At 37.4% G+C, this 14037-nt stretch overlaps 5 protein-coding genes across 5 annotated transcripts; 2 read left to right on the top strand and 3 right to left on the bottom strand.

Annotated features, from left to right (window-relative positions):
- Nucleotides 1-590: 590 nt before the first annotated feature.
- On the bottom strand, nt 591-1073 carry MONOS_16055 (uncharacterized protein; the record flags this gene model as incomplete). Its single annotated transcript, XM_067868963.1, has 1 exon — nt 591-1073. The coding sequence occupies one exon, from the start codon at nt 1071-1073 to the stop codon at nt 591-593; it is 483 nt and encodes a 160-aa protein (XP_067732377.1).
- A 556-nt stretch (nt 1074-1629) lies between these two features.
- On the bottom strand, nt 1630-2345 carry MONOS_17189 (uncharacterized protein; the record flags this gene model as incomplete). The annotated part of the gene is made up of 2 exons (XM_067870084.1): nt 1630-2000; nt 2138-2345. 2 exons carry the CDS (start codon nt 2343-2345, stop codon nt 1630-1632), a joined length of 579 nt encoding a protein of 192 aa, XP_067732376.1.
- Nucleotides 2346-8183: 5838 nt separating this feature from the next.
- On the top strand, nt 8184-9467 carry MONOS_15962 (uncharacterized protein; the record flags this gene model as incomplete). Its single annotated transcript, XM_067868866.1, has 4 exons — nt 8184-8223; nt 8348-8356; nt 8440-8766; nt 9166-9467. The coding sequence occupies 4 exons, from the start codon at nt 8184-8186 to the stop codon at nt 9465-9467; spliced, it is 678 nt and encodes a 225-aa protein (XP_067732375.1).
- Nucleotides 9468-11638: 2171 nt separating this feature from the next.
- MONOS_15963 (uncharacterized protein) lies at nt 11639-12519 on the top strand (the record flags this gene model as incomplete). The annotated part of the gene is made up of 1 exon (XM_067868867.1): nt 11639-12519. One exon carries the CDS (start codon nt 11639-11641, stop codon nt 12146-12148), a length of 510 nt encoding a protein of 169 aa, XP_067732374.1. The 3' UTR covers nt 12149-12519.
- Nucleotides 12520-12550: 31 nt separating this feature from the next.
- Nucleotides 12551-13420, bottom strand: MONOS_15964 (putative DDE superfamily endonuclease; the record flags this gene model as incomplete). The annotated part of the gene is made up of 1 exon (XM_067868868.1): nt 12551-13420. The coding sequence occupies one exon, from the start codon at nt 13418-13420 to the stop codon at nt 12551-12553; it is 870 nt and encodes a 289-aa protein (XP_067732373.1).
- Between the last annotated feature and the right edge of the window lie 617 nt (nt 13421-14037).

Genomic DNA, 14037 nt, shown 5'->3' with positions numbered 1-14037 from the left:
GAAAGATTGTTGAATAAAGTGAAAGAAAACAAAGTTCTTGATCTTATAAAATATTTTGAAAGGAAATGTGGTCAAAAGAATTGAAGAAATTTTTGTGATGATAAATATTTAGTGAAAAAGGAGAAAAGAAGGACGAGAAGAGAATAACGAACCAGAAATGCATGCAACAGCGGAGCAAGATGAGGATAAAGAAGTGATAACTGAAGATGACAATGAAGCAGAAACAGAAGAAATAGCTCCATTACTGTTTGCACTGAGCGGTGGCTGAAACAGAAACACTTTTTAAAGAAGAGAAGCTTTATACAGCTCCGAAAATCGGATAGTCGAGCTATTTTTGAACAACATTCTCAAAAATATCTACTGATATGGCTCTCTGAAACCGTCGTTCCATTCACAATCTTCGTCTCCTTCGCCCAGCATTCCCCTCATCCCTCTGTCCAAATCGTTTCTATCCAAATTCTGCAGCCCATCCAACAGACAAAACTTCTCCTTCTTCGATGGCATCCGCCCTTCATGCGCTCTTCCCCTTCATTTGACTCTTGCATCCCCAAAGGATGCAGACGAAATACGTAGTATTTCTTATTCATTTCTCAAGTTGAAATAAACCATTGAATTCCCTGAATCTCCTGTGATTGCATAAACCACAGTTGCACTATTCCCTGTTGAGAAGACAATGGAACTGAAACTGAACAAGAACCAGAAGAAGAGCCAGAAGACGGATTCAACAAGGGAGGAAGAGACACATTCACTCCGCTCACTTCTTCTGCAAAAGTCATTCTCCTTCCTCCAACACTGCTGCTTTGCGACTCTCTCAGCGGATCCAAGTTCCTTTTGTCCTCTCTTGGAGTTCCTTTCATGGCGGACGAAGTTGGAGTGAGGTTGTACATCCCAAACGCTTTTCTCTCCTTCTCCTTCTGCAAAACCCTAATCTTCTGCTTCGCTTTTGCCTGTGCTGCTATTTCCAGCTCCTGCTTCGAGACCTCATTGAGCTGAATGCAACTGGTCAATGTTCGCAACTGCAGTGTTGAAGCATCAGCTGCTGAAAGCGGATTAGCAGGCTGCCTCTCCAGCATTAACAAAAACTACTTCTCTTCGTTTCTTTCTTTTTCCAAAACAGTTCGGATCTACTAAAATCCTGTGGTTATTCGAGTGCCCGGAGATTTCATTATGCGCTCAATGACACACACTCTCAGTGGCTGCTTGCAAATGCTTGATTGGTGCGGGAACTTTTCAGAAAGAAGGAAGAGGAAGATTGAGAAGGCATTGAATAAGAAGAAGAAGGAATTCCTTTGATTTTTCCCAGTTGAAAGTGCCGAAGGAGAATGAGGCGATGACGGAGTGATCATAAGTTTTGCCTGAGTTTATGTTGGAAGCAACAACATTAGATAAAGAGGATGAAGAAGAAGCATTTATAAAAGAAGTTCGACATGTTGAAGGGAAACATTGATACAAAAAGATCTGAATAACTTTTGAACTTGCTTCTTCATTATTCACAGCAAATAAAGTTGAAGTATTCTGATTTTCAATTGAAGAATTCCACTTCGAATTCATCGAAAGAGAAAGTTACAGAAGTGAATTTACCAAAATAACAGAATGCATCACATAAAGTTGTTCATCACACACACATTTCTATCCATCTGCAATTTTTCCTTTGATCGGCAGAATCGTCAAAACCTGCAACTTGATCAGCGGATGGATCTCTTTCCAGTCATGCAGGATGTCTCTCTTCTTTCTTTTCTTATACGCCCTCTTCTGCAGTGCACGGTGTCTCCTCACACGCGGACACACCAGACACACCAGCCTCCGCTCGATGCTCCCACCCGCCACACTCCCAAAGCCAATTCGCTCATGTGACAACAAGCACAGCTGGCCAGGCAGCGGAGAAAGAGGAGCTGGAATTGTTGTCTTATTCTCATCCACAAGAGGCTCTGCACCTTCCTTTGCGATGAAACCGTCGCCTGCCAGCAGAGCTTGGAGCTCAGTTTTTATGCGTGTGATGCCTTAAGTTCCATCACTTCCTCTCCCCTCTGATCCTCCTCCAACATTCTCGTTCATCACACTCATTGAACTGTTTCTGCTTTCCAGCTTGATTGGAATCCTCACAAAATAACCTATTTACATCAGTGGATGGAAGCACCAATATATTGCCTACTTTTCATAGCAGGTACAATCCCTCTCGTGATAGAACACTCAAACAGAGGGAAATAAGTTGCAGACGCATTCAGCCGCTTCACATCAGACAATTCCAGTCTGTTGTCGATGCTCGTCCCACCTTCGTTCCGCAACACAATCGATTGCATCGGAGCATTCACCTCGCAGATTGGTATCTGCTCCAGAAAGTGCATCGCAGTTATCTCTGCGCCTCGCCCGATCTCAAACACAACATGCGTCAGTTGGAATCAGCGTCTGGCACACGATCTCCAAAATGTCTTGCTTCCCAGCGGAGCAGCATCCAAATAGAATGGCAGGTGCAGCAGATTCTGCAGCAAGCGCATATCAGCCTCTATGATAAGTTTTTCGTCGTGGAGGTTGAATATCCCCGCTGATAGTGTGAGCTCGTGGGCATAAATATGGTTTAGATAGTGAAATGACAGCTTTTCCTGCAGAATCGTCTTTTCAGTGATCCAGCTGTGTTATCCACACAGCTGTCGAGGGAAGGATTCTTGAGATTACTCCAAAACATGAAACTGTAAGTGCATTTGGCAAGATTCAAAGGGCCAAAAAATGTTTTGATCGTGTGGAGCTCTCTTCACAGAATGGCGTTGCTGTGTTGTTTTTTTGGACGGGCCAGGCAGAATTGCTAATGTCGAAATAGTTAAAGAAGGAATGATTTGTTAATCGAACGGTTTTAGAAGAGGAAGAGAAGAATAAAGGAAAGATTTAAACAATTAATGACTTTATGAATGAAGGCCAGTGAAGTGATCTTCATTTCACAAGCTTTATCAATCGAATGAAATGATTAAATGCTAACACTCAAACAAATCAATATTCATTTTATAATAAAGGTTAGAATTGATGATGCTGAGAAAGTGCATCTATATTTTTTGTTTTGTTTTCATTTTGCATTGTTCATTTGAAACAATCTTTCATGAAATTTCAATTTCAAAGTCCTTCATTACAGGAACATAAAACCACAAGTTTGCGATATTGGACAAAGTGAATGAACGTTTTATATTAAGATAAAAACATATGTATGTATGATTTTCCATTTTTTTAAAAACGTATAAAGAGAAATCATTCGCAACTTAAAGATCATTTTACCACGTTGAAAGCGTTGTATTTTTGAATATGATTTATATGCTTTGCTTGTTCAATAAGAATAACTTGAAAAATAGAATGAAATGAAATAATTTTTTAAAAGACAAATACAAAACAGTGATTAAAGTCAAATATGAAGTAATGCTTCCAAAGTTTGTTAGCTTATCGAGTTTCTTTTATCTCCAATTATGTTTTTGATTTTTGAAATAATTCTCTCGCAGCTAGCTTCGCTGCATGGAGATAGGATTAGTGACAAACATAAGCCTGAATACAACGATTGGAGATTACCAAACTCAGTAATTACATTGTAAAAGATTTCTGGATCTTTTTCGAGCATTTCTTCCGGCTTCGATTTCATCTGATTTTCAAAGAACAACTTGCAAGCAGTTATAGAATTGTTTCCATAATCTTTAAGCACGCTCCGAGCATAATTCGTAAATGATCTGTCAAGTCGAGGAAACCAGTTTGTGTATAGCAAATTTTGGATTTCTTGCAATATAGTTTTTTCTTTCTCTTCGTTGAATTCTATACATAAATCTATTTTCTTTGTCGAAAATAATTCCTGTACTTCTTCTTCATCTTGAAACGTCTCTTCTCCAGCTGTGCTGCATGCACAATGAAAGGAGTCATTTCTCAATTCAGTATCGATATCTGAAAAAAGTTCTGAAGAAGAAGAAGAAGAAGATCTCAAAGTCTGTGAGATGGAAGAAGAAGGAGATGTTGATGATGACGCAAAATCTTCCCGTATAAATGAAGAATCTTCTGTTTCCAATTCCTTACGAAATAAACAATCATATACATCATCAATCGCATCATTTTCTGCTTGTACAAGTCCATATTCGTCGCTTTCTTCGCTTTCACCGTCTTCCAAACCCTTCAATTCACCAATTTTCGTAAAAACATCTTTTTCTTTTTCTTCAATTTCTTTTATTAGTTTTTCGATCTCAATAAATTCCTCATTTTTATTTTCCGAACCTAAAAATCATTAAAAAAATAAAAAAAAAAAAAATTAAAAAAAATGAAGAAATATTGATTGCAAACTATTGCTTTTAATTGATGAATTTTGTTTGTCGAAGCAAACTTGTTTTCTTTTTGGCATTGAAAGATCTTAAATGTCATGAGTATCTTCATTCATGAAGGAAGTTGAAGAATCGAAAGAATTTAAACTTTTTGACACAAAATATGTTTTTTCCGAAATATCAAATGGAAAAGGCCAAGGATGAAAAATTGAAACAGAGAAAGATTGAGATTGATTAAACACAATTGTTTCATTTGAGTCGGATTGTTGAATCGTGCACTTCAATGAAAAAGATGAAGAAAGTTGAGCTTTCGGAAATGTCTTATTTCTTATCAATTGAATTCCTTCTGGTGTTAATGCATAAGAAAGTGACACGTACTCCCCCCGAATTCCTGTTAAAAAATAATTATGTAACAAAATGATAACGTTTGTGATAGCGTTGCGCCATTTCGCATCTTGAAACAAATGATGCTTTGAAATATGAAATAGATAATCAAATGAATCGAGTAAATAAGGAAACACTTGACAAAGCTTTGTTCTGTCTTTTTCAAACATTAAATGAAGGTTCTGTAGAGGGAAAAGCAACAACTCAGTTTTGATAATATCTAACGCACATGAATAATCCAAAAATTTTTGATTAACAACAACATCGAATTTTTTCCTAATAAAAGAAGAAATATTGAACAGGCTCATCCACCTTGTTGTGACGAATGAAGGAATGCGCTTTTTCAAGAGTGTTCTTACAGATTTAGAATGGGATCGTTGTGAAAAATCTTGTAACATTTGTTTGATGGAAATTAAAAATGGTATTTTTGAAAAAGCATTAATGATGACTAAATTTGTTAGATGGTTGCAGCAATGAATATGAACTGGAAAAAATGAGTATCTGTTTCTTTCAGAACTTCCTGAGCCAGTTTCTTCGAATTCAGAGAATTGAGTTATTGCCTTTTTCTGTGAAGAAAAACCATCAGTGCAAAAACTTCTGATCACTGCATTGAATGATCGAAACTCTGAGATTAATTGTTGAATGAATAAAAAAAACTCCGACGTTGTTCCACACGATTCATAAAGACCCCAAAAAAATGGAGAAGAATTCAAAGACAAAATGGAAACATTCACCACCATGAATTTTTTATTTGCAGCAGTTGCTCCATCAAACATTACGCTTATTCCCTTGTTTGAAACTTTTTGCTTTTTTTCCTTCTCTTTGTCAGTTTTTTCATTGATGATCAAATGAGAAATTTTCCTTCGTGTTAAGCATGGGAAAATTGACAAAGGTGAAATAGAAGGATTAGCTTGACCGGCTCGATTTAAGGAGAATATGAATGTATTAACTTCCTTTGAGGATGAAGACAAAAAAGAAGCATTGCACCTTCCAACCATCGAAATAAACTGTTTTTCCAATTCTTTGGGTGAACAATCTCGTTCTAATGATATAGAGTGCTCTTGAGAACTTTTGGTAATGGGTAAATCTGTCTGTTTTTTGAAATTCAAAAATTCTCGAATACTCAGTAAATCGCACTTGTGATGTTTAACAATGGAATAATTCTTCCTTCCTGATATGCCGCAAGCATATCCATCCTTGGATACAGGGCAAAGGAAATACTTGTGACAATCTTTCCCTGTATATCCATTTTCGTCCGCAATTACATAAGTAATCCATAAACTATCTTCCAACAGTTCAAATTTGAGCTTTGATATATATTCATTTTTCTTTTTTGGATGAACGGACACTTGGAAAAATTAACAAAAAATGAATCTTGAATATCATTTTCTAATATAACGTTTTCCTGTTCCATATTTTGAGTTAATGCGTTTTTGCAGTTGAACAAATGAGCACTTCGCATTCTCCATTTTCTTTTTCATTTTTTCATAAGCTTCTTGCTGCGATGAATCAAACACAAAATAATATATTTTAACAAATGCATTTTTTGAAAAGCAAACAATTAGAGGGTTATTGAGGCTCGAAACCAACTCATCTGGTAATTCACTTTGATAATCTTTCGACAGTATTTCCATTTGCGTATTGATTGAAGCTGACGTCAGTGACCGTCAATGACAATTGAAATTCCTCAAATGACTAATGCGTCAGTGTAATATATTTTATTTGTGTGATCAAAAATAAAAACAAAATTCAAAGATACTATTTATTAATTTTTTGAAGGTTAGAATAAAAGAATAAAAATAATATGAACATTATCAAAAGACTGTGAAAAAATTAATGAAAATTTTTCAGTGACGTGATAAAATTTCCAATTCCGTCAGAATTCGAAAATTTCACGTCAAAAGTCAGAACGTCACTCAGGTTTAATGCAACCTGTCCGTATACGATTTTTAAATTACAAATTTAATAAATTCGACTATTCTCAATATTATCAATTTTGAATGAAAAAAGGATCCGACCCTATATTTTATTTTTTTCGATGGAAAAAAGATCAAAAAATTACGCGCTAAAGGGCGAAAATTGCAGATTTCAGAAAGCTGTTTTTTGGTAATATATGAAGTTAAATCGATGAAATAAACCATTCTGAACAAAAAAAAGTGGCGTCGAGATTCTGATCCTTCTGTCATCTTCATTGTTTGAAGCGGAAAACAGAAGTTTTTTCCATGAATACAAGTTTTTAAAATTCAAAAAAAACATTTTTCTTACTCTTATCGCATATATAACTATTAAACAAAAAATCAAAATTTTTCTGATATTTGTTTTTTTTTATTATTATTATTCAAAAATTCAAAAAATATGGTTCTGATTAAAGCTGGAGTTTTGTTTCTTTCATTTTTTTAAAACCACTAACTTTTCCAACTTTTTACCAGTTTGCTAATACTTTTTATAATTTAGTTTTTATTGTAATATTACAATTTTTTCATTATATTGGAAAACTGCTCTGTTTGCTTCCTTTTCAAAGAAAAGGAACTTTTCTTGTCTGTCAAATAGCAAATCTTCACGTTGGAGAGCATTGCGATGAGAATAGAACATATTATTATATAGCCATTGGGAAATAAAGGAAGTTACGAAAGATATATGATTTTTATAATTTTTGATTGGAACAAAAGATTAAAGCAAATTCAACTGATGTTTTATTGAATGAAGATTTATGGATGGAATTCTATGAAGGACAAAATCTGCACAAAGTTTTATAGAATTTGGAATATAAGGCAGTGGGAGCAGTTTTTTGGCAAAAAAAAAGTGGCTTGCAATATCAAGGGAAGGATATTTATCACAAAAAAGGCAACAATTCATTGGAAAAAAGGAGAATTTCAAGATGTCAATTATATTAATAAGGTTTTCCTGTTTCTCGGACTGTGCCAGGCAGACATGGAAAGTTACGAGGTTCTATTTCCGATTCCACTTTTGCTTCAAAAGAGTGGAGAAACGCCAACTACGAGACATCCAATTATCGAATATTTATTGGCAATCAAGCAACATTCTGTCCGACTGTTTCTGAATTTCACTGCTGAAAGAATTTGTAATTTTAGAGAACAGCAAGCTTAGCTTCGAAAGTTTAATGATTTTGTTTGTGCAGTACGCATACGGCTATCAAACACATCTTCTCTTACAATTCCTCCTCCTCCTCTTCTTTTTGAATATCTGCATTTTTTCTGTTGCGTGCCCATCTCTTGAGAGGCATTCAATAGCTGAACTGCCTGGCGAATGAAATGCCTCCGCTCTTTTCATTTGAGGCTGCTGCGTGCAATCAGAGCACACACAACATGTTTCTCTTCTGACATCACTCTTCCATTATCCTTCCTTCTCTCTGCCTTCTCACATTTTTCCACTCATTGATTGAATGTTCCTCCACTTTGTATTGTTACAGCTTGCCTCGAAGCAGCTGCTTTCTTTTCATTTTGTGAATGTATTCACAAGCAGATATTTGTTGCAGCTAATTGGGAAGAGTGAGAAGGGTGAATGAGAGAGAGGGAGGGAGTGAAAAAAAAGAAGGAAGGAAGTTGATCAGGGAGGTGGTCTTTGGATTTGATAATTGTGATGCTACCGTAGAAGAAGAGGAAGAGAAGAAAGAAAATTGAGTTGATCATAATAAATTTGTTTGATCGAAAACACTGGGATTGAAGAATTCAAAGGCATGAGTTATTATATTTTCAATATTTTTTTAATTATTTTCTTTTGATTTTAATGTGAAATAATGCATCATCTTTTTTTTTAGTCTTTTTCGAAGCCCGACGAATAGAAACATTTGCGCACACTTCTGCCTCTTCTTCGACTTCTTCGTTTGTGTTCTCTACAGGGATAGTCATTGGGACAGACACATCGCAGCTGAAGGCACTACCACAGGAAGATATACCGACTGAGGTGAAGCTGCAGGCGTGTGGAACATGGGAGCGGAGTTTGTATGCGTGCCTGGTTGTGAAGCATGTGTTCCAGCCGCTGTCGATACCGCTGGCTGTTCCCGCAGGTGTAATGATAGCTTCGCTTGCTTCGGGGACGATGATGGGACGTGTGTGTGGAGAGGCGATGCACACTACTGCTCCAGGTTTATTTCATTGCGCCCAGATCTATGGCGTTTGTGGGGCAGAATGGTATCTGGAGGCTGTGAAGTACGTTATATTGCCTGCTCTATTTTTTTGTGAAGGTGATGTAGATACCGAATGTTGTGCTGCCATGTGATCTGTCTGTGCTGGAGGTGTATTTCGTGGCGGCGGCGTGTGGCGACTCGCTCTATGAGATTCTGATGAAATTCGGGGGCATTCTGTCGATTGCGCTTCCACTACTGAAAAGAGCATATTGTGGAGATGATGATAAAGAAGATGGAAGAGAGATGAAAATGAGGCAATAGAATGGCTGATTGAAATGAAGATGCTAGAAAAGAAGGAGAAGAAAGGATATTGAAACAGCAAAGAACGGAAGAGTACTGGAAATGGGGCAATTGCAGAAGAAGGGGAGGAAGAAAGTTGCCCACCAGAGATTGTTGTTACGAAGCAGGAGACAGCAAGGCAGGTGGAGCGTGCGATTGCAGCTGCCGAAGGAGGGGAGTGCCAATGTGATCGTATTGTAATTTCTGTTTGGGTGACATTTTTGAGCGAAGTGGCAGCAGTGGCTTCACTGAGGTATCATGTGGAAAGCAGGGAGCTGTGTGAAGAGTGGGTTGTACAGAGCGAAGAGACAGAAGCGCTGGTGAAAGAGGGGTTTTGGAGGAGGCGTGCGCGCAGAGAGAAGGGAAGTGATGGAAATTAAGGTCGAGATAAGATGAAGAAGGGGGAGAGAAGGAGGAAGGAGAGAGAAAGTGAAGCGAAGAAGAATTATTAATGTTATCTTCATCTTCCTCTGATACGACGCATTTTCATTGTGCATCTCACATTTAACAGGTTGTTTCTTCTTCTTCTTCGTTGACTTGTGATTCTTCTCATTTTTCTGATTATGCAGCAGCCTTCGCATCATTGAGCAGTGGAAGTAAAAGTTAATGGAGCAATTGAAAGTATTTGCATCATGTTGTCATCAGGCCAACTGTTGCTGCGATTAGAAGAGAGATCAGAAAGGAGCAGGACAGCAAAAAATATATCTTCAAAGAGACAGACAGTTGTGCAGACACCAGCAAAGGCAGTTTTTGCGAGAGGAATGGAATGCATACAGGCAGCTGTGCAGGCAGAGAGAGAAGGCACACAAGAATGCAACACGATTTGGAAAGAGAAGCACAGCCATCGTTGCATTCTGATGCATTTCCTGAACAGTTTCTTGAGAAGACTTCTTCTCCTCCTTCTCCTTCATCTGCTACAACTACAACTTCGACTTCTTCTACCAGGGCAGTTCTTCCTTCTCTTTATGAAGACGCAACGACACACAGCTGCCGAATAATGTCCTCATTGGGTTCTCTTTGCCCAAACACGTTCCTTCTTCGCTCTTCTCTTGACAAACAAAGCGATTTAATACCGAAAATAGCTCAAAGCCCAAAAATAAATACTTTTTCCAATTCTTTTTCTTCACCTTCACACCTTCATTACCTTCGCCTTCTTCATCATCTTCGGCTTCTTCAAGGACTTCTTCTTCGAATTTTTTTTTCCAATATCCTTGGAAGATATTAATTTTGCATGTATTTTCGGAGCAAACAGAACAGAGTAATCTTCTATTTCTAAAGCAAAGACGGGATGTCAACTCAGAGACAGTTGTAGACGTGCATGTTTTCATCTTCATCAATTAATTTCAGCCAGCCTGCCACTAATATTTCGATTGCGATTATTCACTCTGTACCAAATCAACTCTCCGAAAAATAGATTTTAACCTCTCTTAATCACACAGTTCATTTTCAGCTTCTTTATTGAAAGCATTGGATTCATTTCATAATTCATTATCATCTCATCTTCTTCATTTTCTTCGCCTTCTTCTTTACTGCTCATTTAACTTTAAGTTGGATCGGGGCATCAACTCTCTGATGCATTCATACGCTCCAATCAACAGAGCCGCAAAATTGAACTTACAATTATTTCACTTGCATTTCTTTATCTCAACAATCAATCACTTAACTAGTCTTCATTTTTCATTCACAATTTTGATGATGAAAAAGGTAATTTGAACGAATTGATTTTATTTCATTGAAATTGTCTTCTTTTTCATCAGCCTTCTTCGATGAACAACAAAAATATTGTCATTTCCATTTCATTCAAATTCTCATCGAATTCGGGGCCAAGCGTCATCTTTTATTTTCTTTTCGGAAGCACAAAAAGATTATTTATTCTATCGCAGAATATCAGCTGAAATTATATGTCAACGGAAGTGATTTAATATCAAACCAAGAAAAGCCGATCATCAGGTGCACAATCCATGAAGATCGAATCTGACTTTTTCCATTTTGAAGCTGAAAGAATTCACAGAAAACAGAAGGAGCAGGGTAGAAGACGTTATTTAGGGTGAATGATTATGTAATGACTTTCGAGAGATTGCATAATGTCATGAGCCTTCAACAAGCAATCAAAGATGAGACGATGAAGGAAAGTTATTTAGAGAAAATTCATTTTTGAACGGAAAATTCTATGAAACAGCCGAATTTACAAAAGACATGTGAAGATTAATCCATCAAAAGTATTTTTGTGTCAATTTCTTATATTTTGTGTTAGTGCCTTCTCTTCAAATATCTTCGACTTTGCCTTCATTTGCACATAAATTCACCACAAGTCAGCTGATGAAATGATTTGTGCCTTATGATCTGCAACTTCTTCAGAAGCCCCGTCGCATTGTGTGTCCTCTTGTGGGGAGTCTTTTCCAACTCGCAATTCACTTCCTTGATGCCAAGTATTCTTTCCACGAATTCATTGTCAGCTGTATGCCAGTTGAGAAATATAAACAAATCGACACTCCAATCACCGAATGCTTCTGTTCTGTCATGTCCAACAATCGAGTTGTCTTTCTGAGTGATGTTTCCCATGAAGGCGAACAAGGGCTCTTTCACAGAAGCGACAAATGATTCGCACACAAAATACACATCTCTTCCAACACTCGCTTTGTTGGCTGAAAACACGATATTGGTGATGGCAAAGGTTGTGGATGACACTTCTGAATTATCCTTGTACTCGATCATGAGAGCACCGCCTCTTCCTCCAGAACTTGTATCCTCGCTCACAGAGCAGCTGGAGAAGGTGGTGTCACTCACCGAAAAGGAGTTGGCAGAGGTAGTTGAGGCGAATGAGATGCACCCGCCATTGGTGGCAGTTTGTTGGCTCAGCTGTTCTGAGTTGATGTTGGTGATGGTGCAGTTGGCGAGGGAGAGGGAGAGGGCAGGGGAGGTGGCAGAGGAGAGGACACAGCTGGCGGGGGAGGCAGTGGAGGTGATGTCGGTGATGTTGGAGGAGTTGAGAGAGAGGGAGCAGTCAGCGAGAAAGATGAAGAAGAATAAGGGGGAAATAAAGAAAAGAAAGAAAAGTTAGTGAAGGATGAGTGGAATGAAATCCTTTGGAGATTAAGGAGAGATAGAGGGAGCGTGCAGAATGAGAATGTGAAAGAAATAATTATAGAAAATTTTGAACGAACAAATGGTATAGAGAAGAAAGTTTGAACCCCAAATAATCAGGAGGATGGAGAGAAACAACGAATTTGAATCAGTTGTTATTCTTGGAAACATTTCCTTTTTTACGGTTTTATCTTTTGTTTTGCTGTTGAAGCTGGACCACTAAACTGGAATGACGATTCAGTGATGTTTAAGTCAAAGATTTTAAAGGTAATAAACTAGGGTGGTTTTTTTATCCGGATATTTTTTTATATGGGAATGAAAAAATAAAAAAATATTTATTTCACGAAAGCATGTTTGTTTTTTAAAAAAAAGTACACTATTAATAAATATAGTCAATCAACTCTCTCTTGACTATTTTTCTGGAATTTTCTTGTTTTCTTTCATCTCCAGAATTATCATCTAAAAAAACTTTTTTTCGTTGAATTTTCCTTTTCTTTGGTTTTTCATCATCAAACAATTTTTTTTCCATAGTATTTTCATCGTCATCATCCCTTATCTTTTCTTCTTTCATTTTCTTTTGATTTCTCCATTCATCCAAAAAATCTTGGTCTGTAATTATTTTTCCATGAAAATCAAATCTGCGGTTCTTTTTCTTCAGTGTGACAGAAGGCTCATCAGGGAAAGTGGAAAGAACAGCATGCCATTGATTTGATAACACTCCACTTTTGACAAAGGAAGAAACAATTGTTTCAGGCAATAATGCTGTTTGCAGAGCCTGAGGAAGGGCATCTGCAATTGCTTTTCTTCGAAGAGAGACAGATGAAGAAGAAGGAACGACATATTTTGTGTTAAAACATTTTTTTAACACGGCAAATACTCCACGGTCGAGAAGCTGAGTGAGGTGCGTGCTGTGGGGGATATAAGTCACCACGTCGATGGAGGCATCAGCGAATTTTTGCCAAATGTCGGGCTGAGCTCTCGATGGATGAGAGTCCAATAGAAGAAGGCATCTTTCTTCATCTTTATTATAAAGAGTTCGTCTTTCCACGATTCCTGGAAGGAGAACATCTTCTGCGTATCTTCTAAATATTGCGTCGGTCATCCAGCCATCGTTATCTTCCCAGATATTTATTGTTGAGCTGAGCATCACACGCAATTCGGCTGGAATCTTCTTAGAAGGCCATAAAACGATACTTTTCAAAGAATAACCATCTGCAGCAGCTGCAGCGCACAACGTGGCGTTTGGCATGTTCATGGGTGTTTTGTTAAATCCAGCTGGAGAATCGGAAGGATGCACAACAAGCTTTTTGGTGGTATCTGAGAGGCGAAGGGAAGATTCGTCTGTGTTAAATATCAAAGAAGAAGAATATTTGTGAGTATTATGAAGATGTTGAAGAAGTTAGTAAAAAGGCTGGAGGGTTTGTTTATTTGAAACAGCCAATCGTTGAATATCAACGTTTCTTGGAAGAGATACTTTGAGGTGTGGGTTCCTTTTTATGAATGAGTAGGGCGATGACTTCAAAATTTCAACTTCTTCTTTTTCTTCTTTAAATAGATTTTTTTGTCTATCAGAAATTACAGATTCCATCTAAAATAATATAACAATAAATTTTTAATTTGTTTATGGATGAAAAACCAAACCAAATGTTTCATTTGAGAAACAGAAATGCTCACTCCGCTTGAACTTTCACAACGAATAACATCTTCTACTGTTTTCTTTTCTTCGTCTGTTAGTAACTCTGGGTGACCAATTTTGCCGACTTTTCTTTTATTTTCCAAAGCTGTAAATGCTCTATTTATGGCTGAACGGCTGAATTCATGTAGATTGGCTGCATCCACTATCCTTGCCTTTCCATCTAAAACGAT

The sequence above is a fragment of the Monocercomonoides exilis genome, assembly GCF_001643675.1.
Source record: "Monocercomonoides exilis strain PA203 chromosome Unknown scaffold9-1957334, whole genome shotgun sequence".
NCBI classification, from domain to species: domain Eukaryota; phylum Preaxostyla; order Oxymonadida; family Polymastigidae; genus Monocercomonoides; species Monocercomonoides exilis.
Note: the sequence above shows the minus strand (reverse complement) of the source record. Positions and strands in the feature narration are given on the sequence as shown.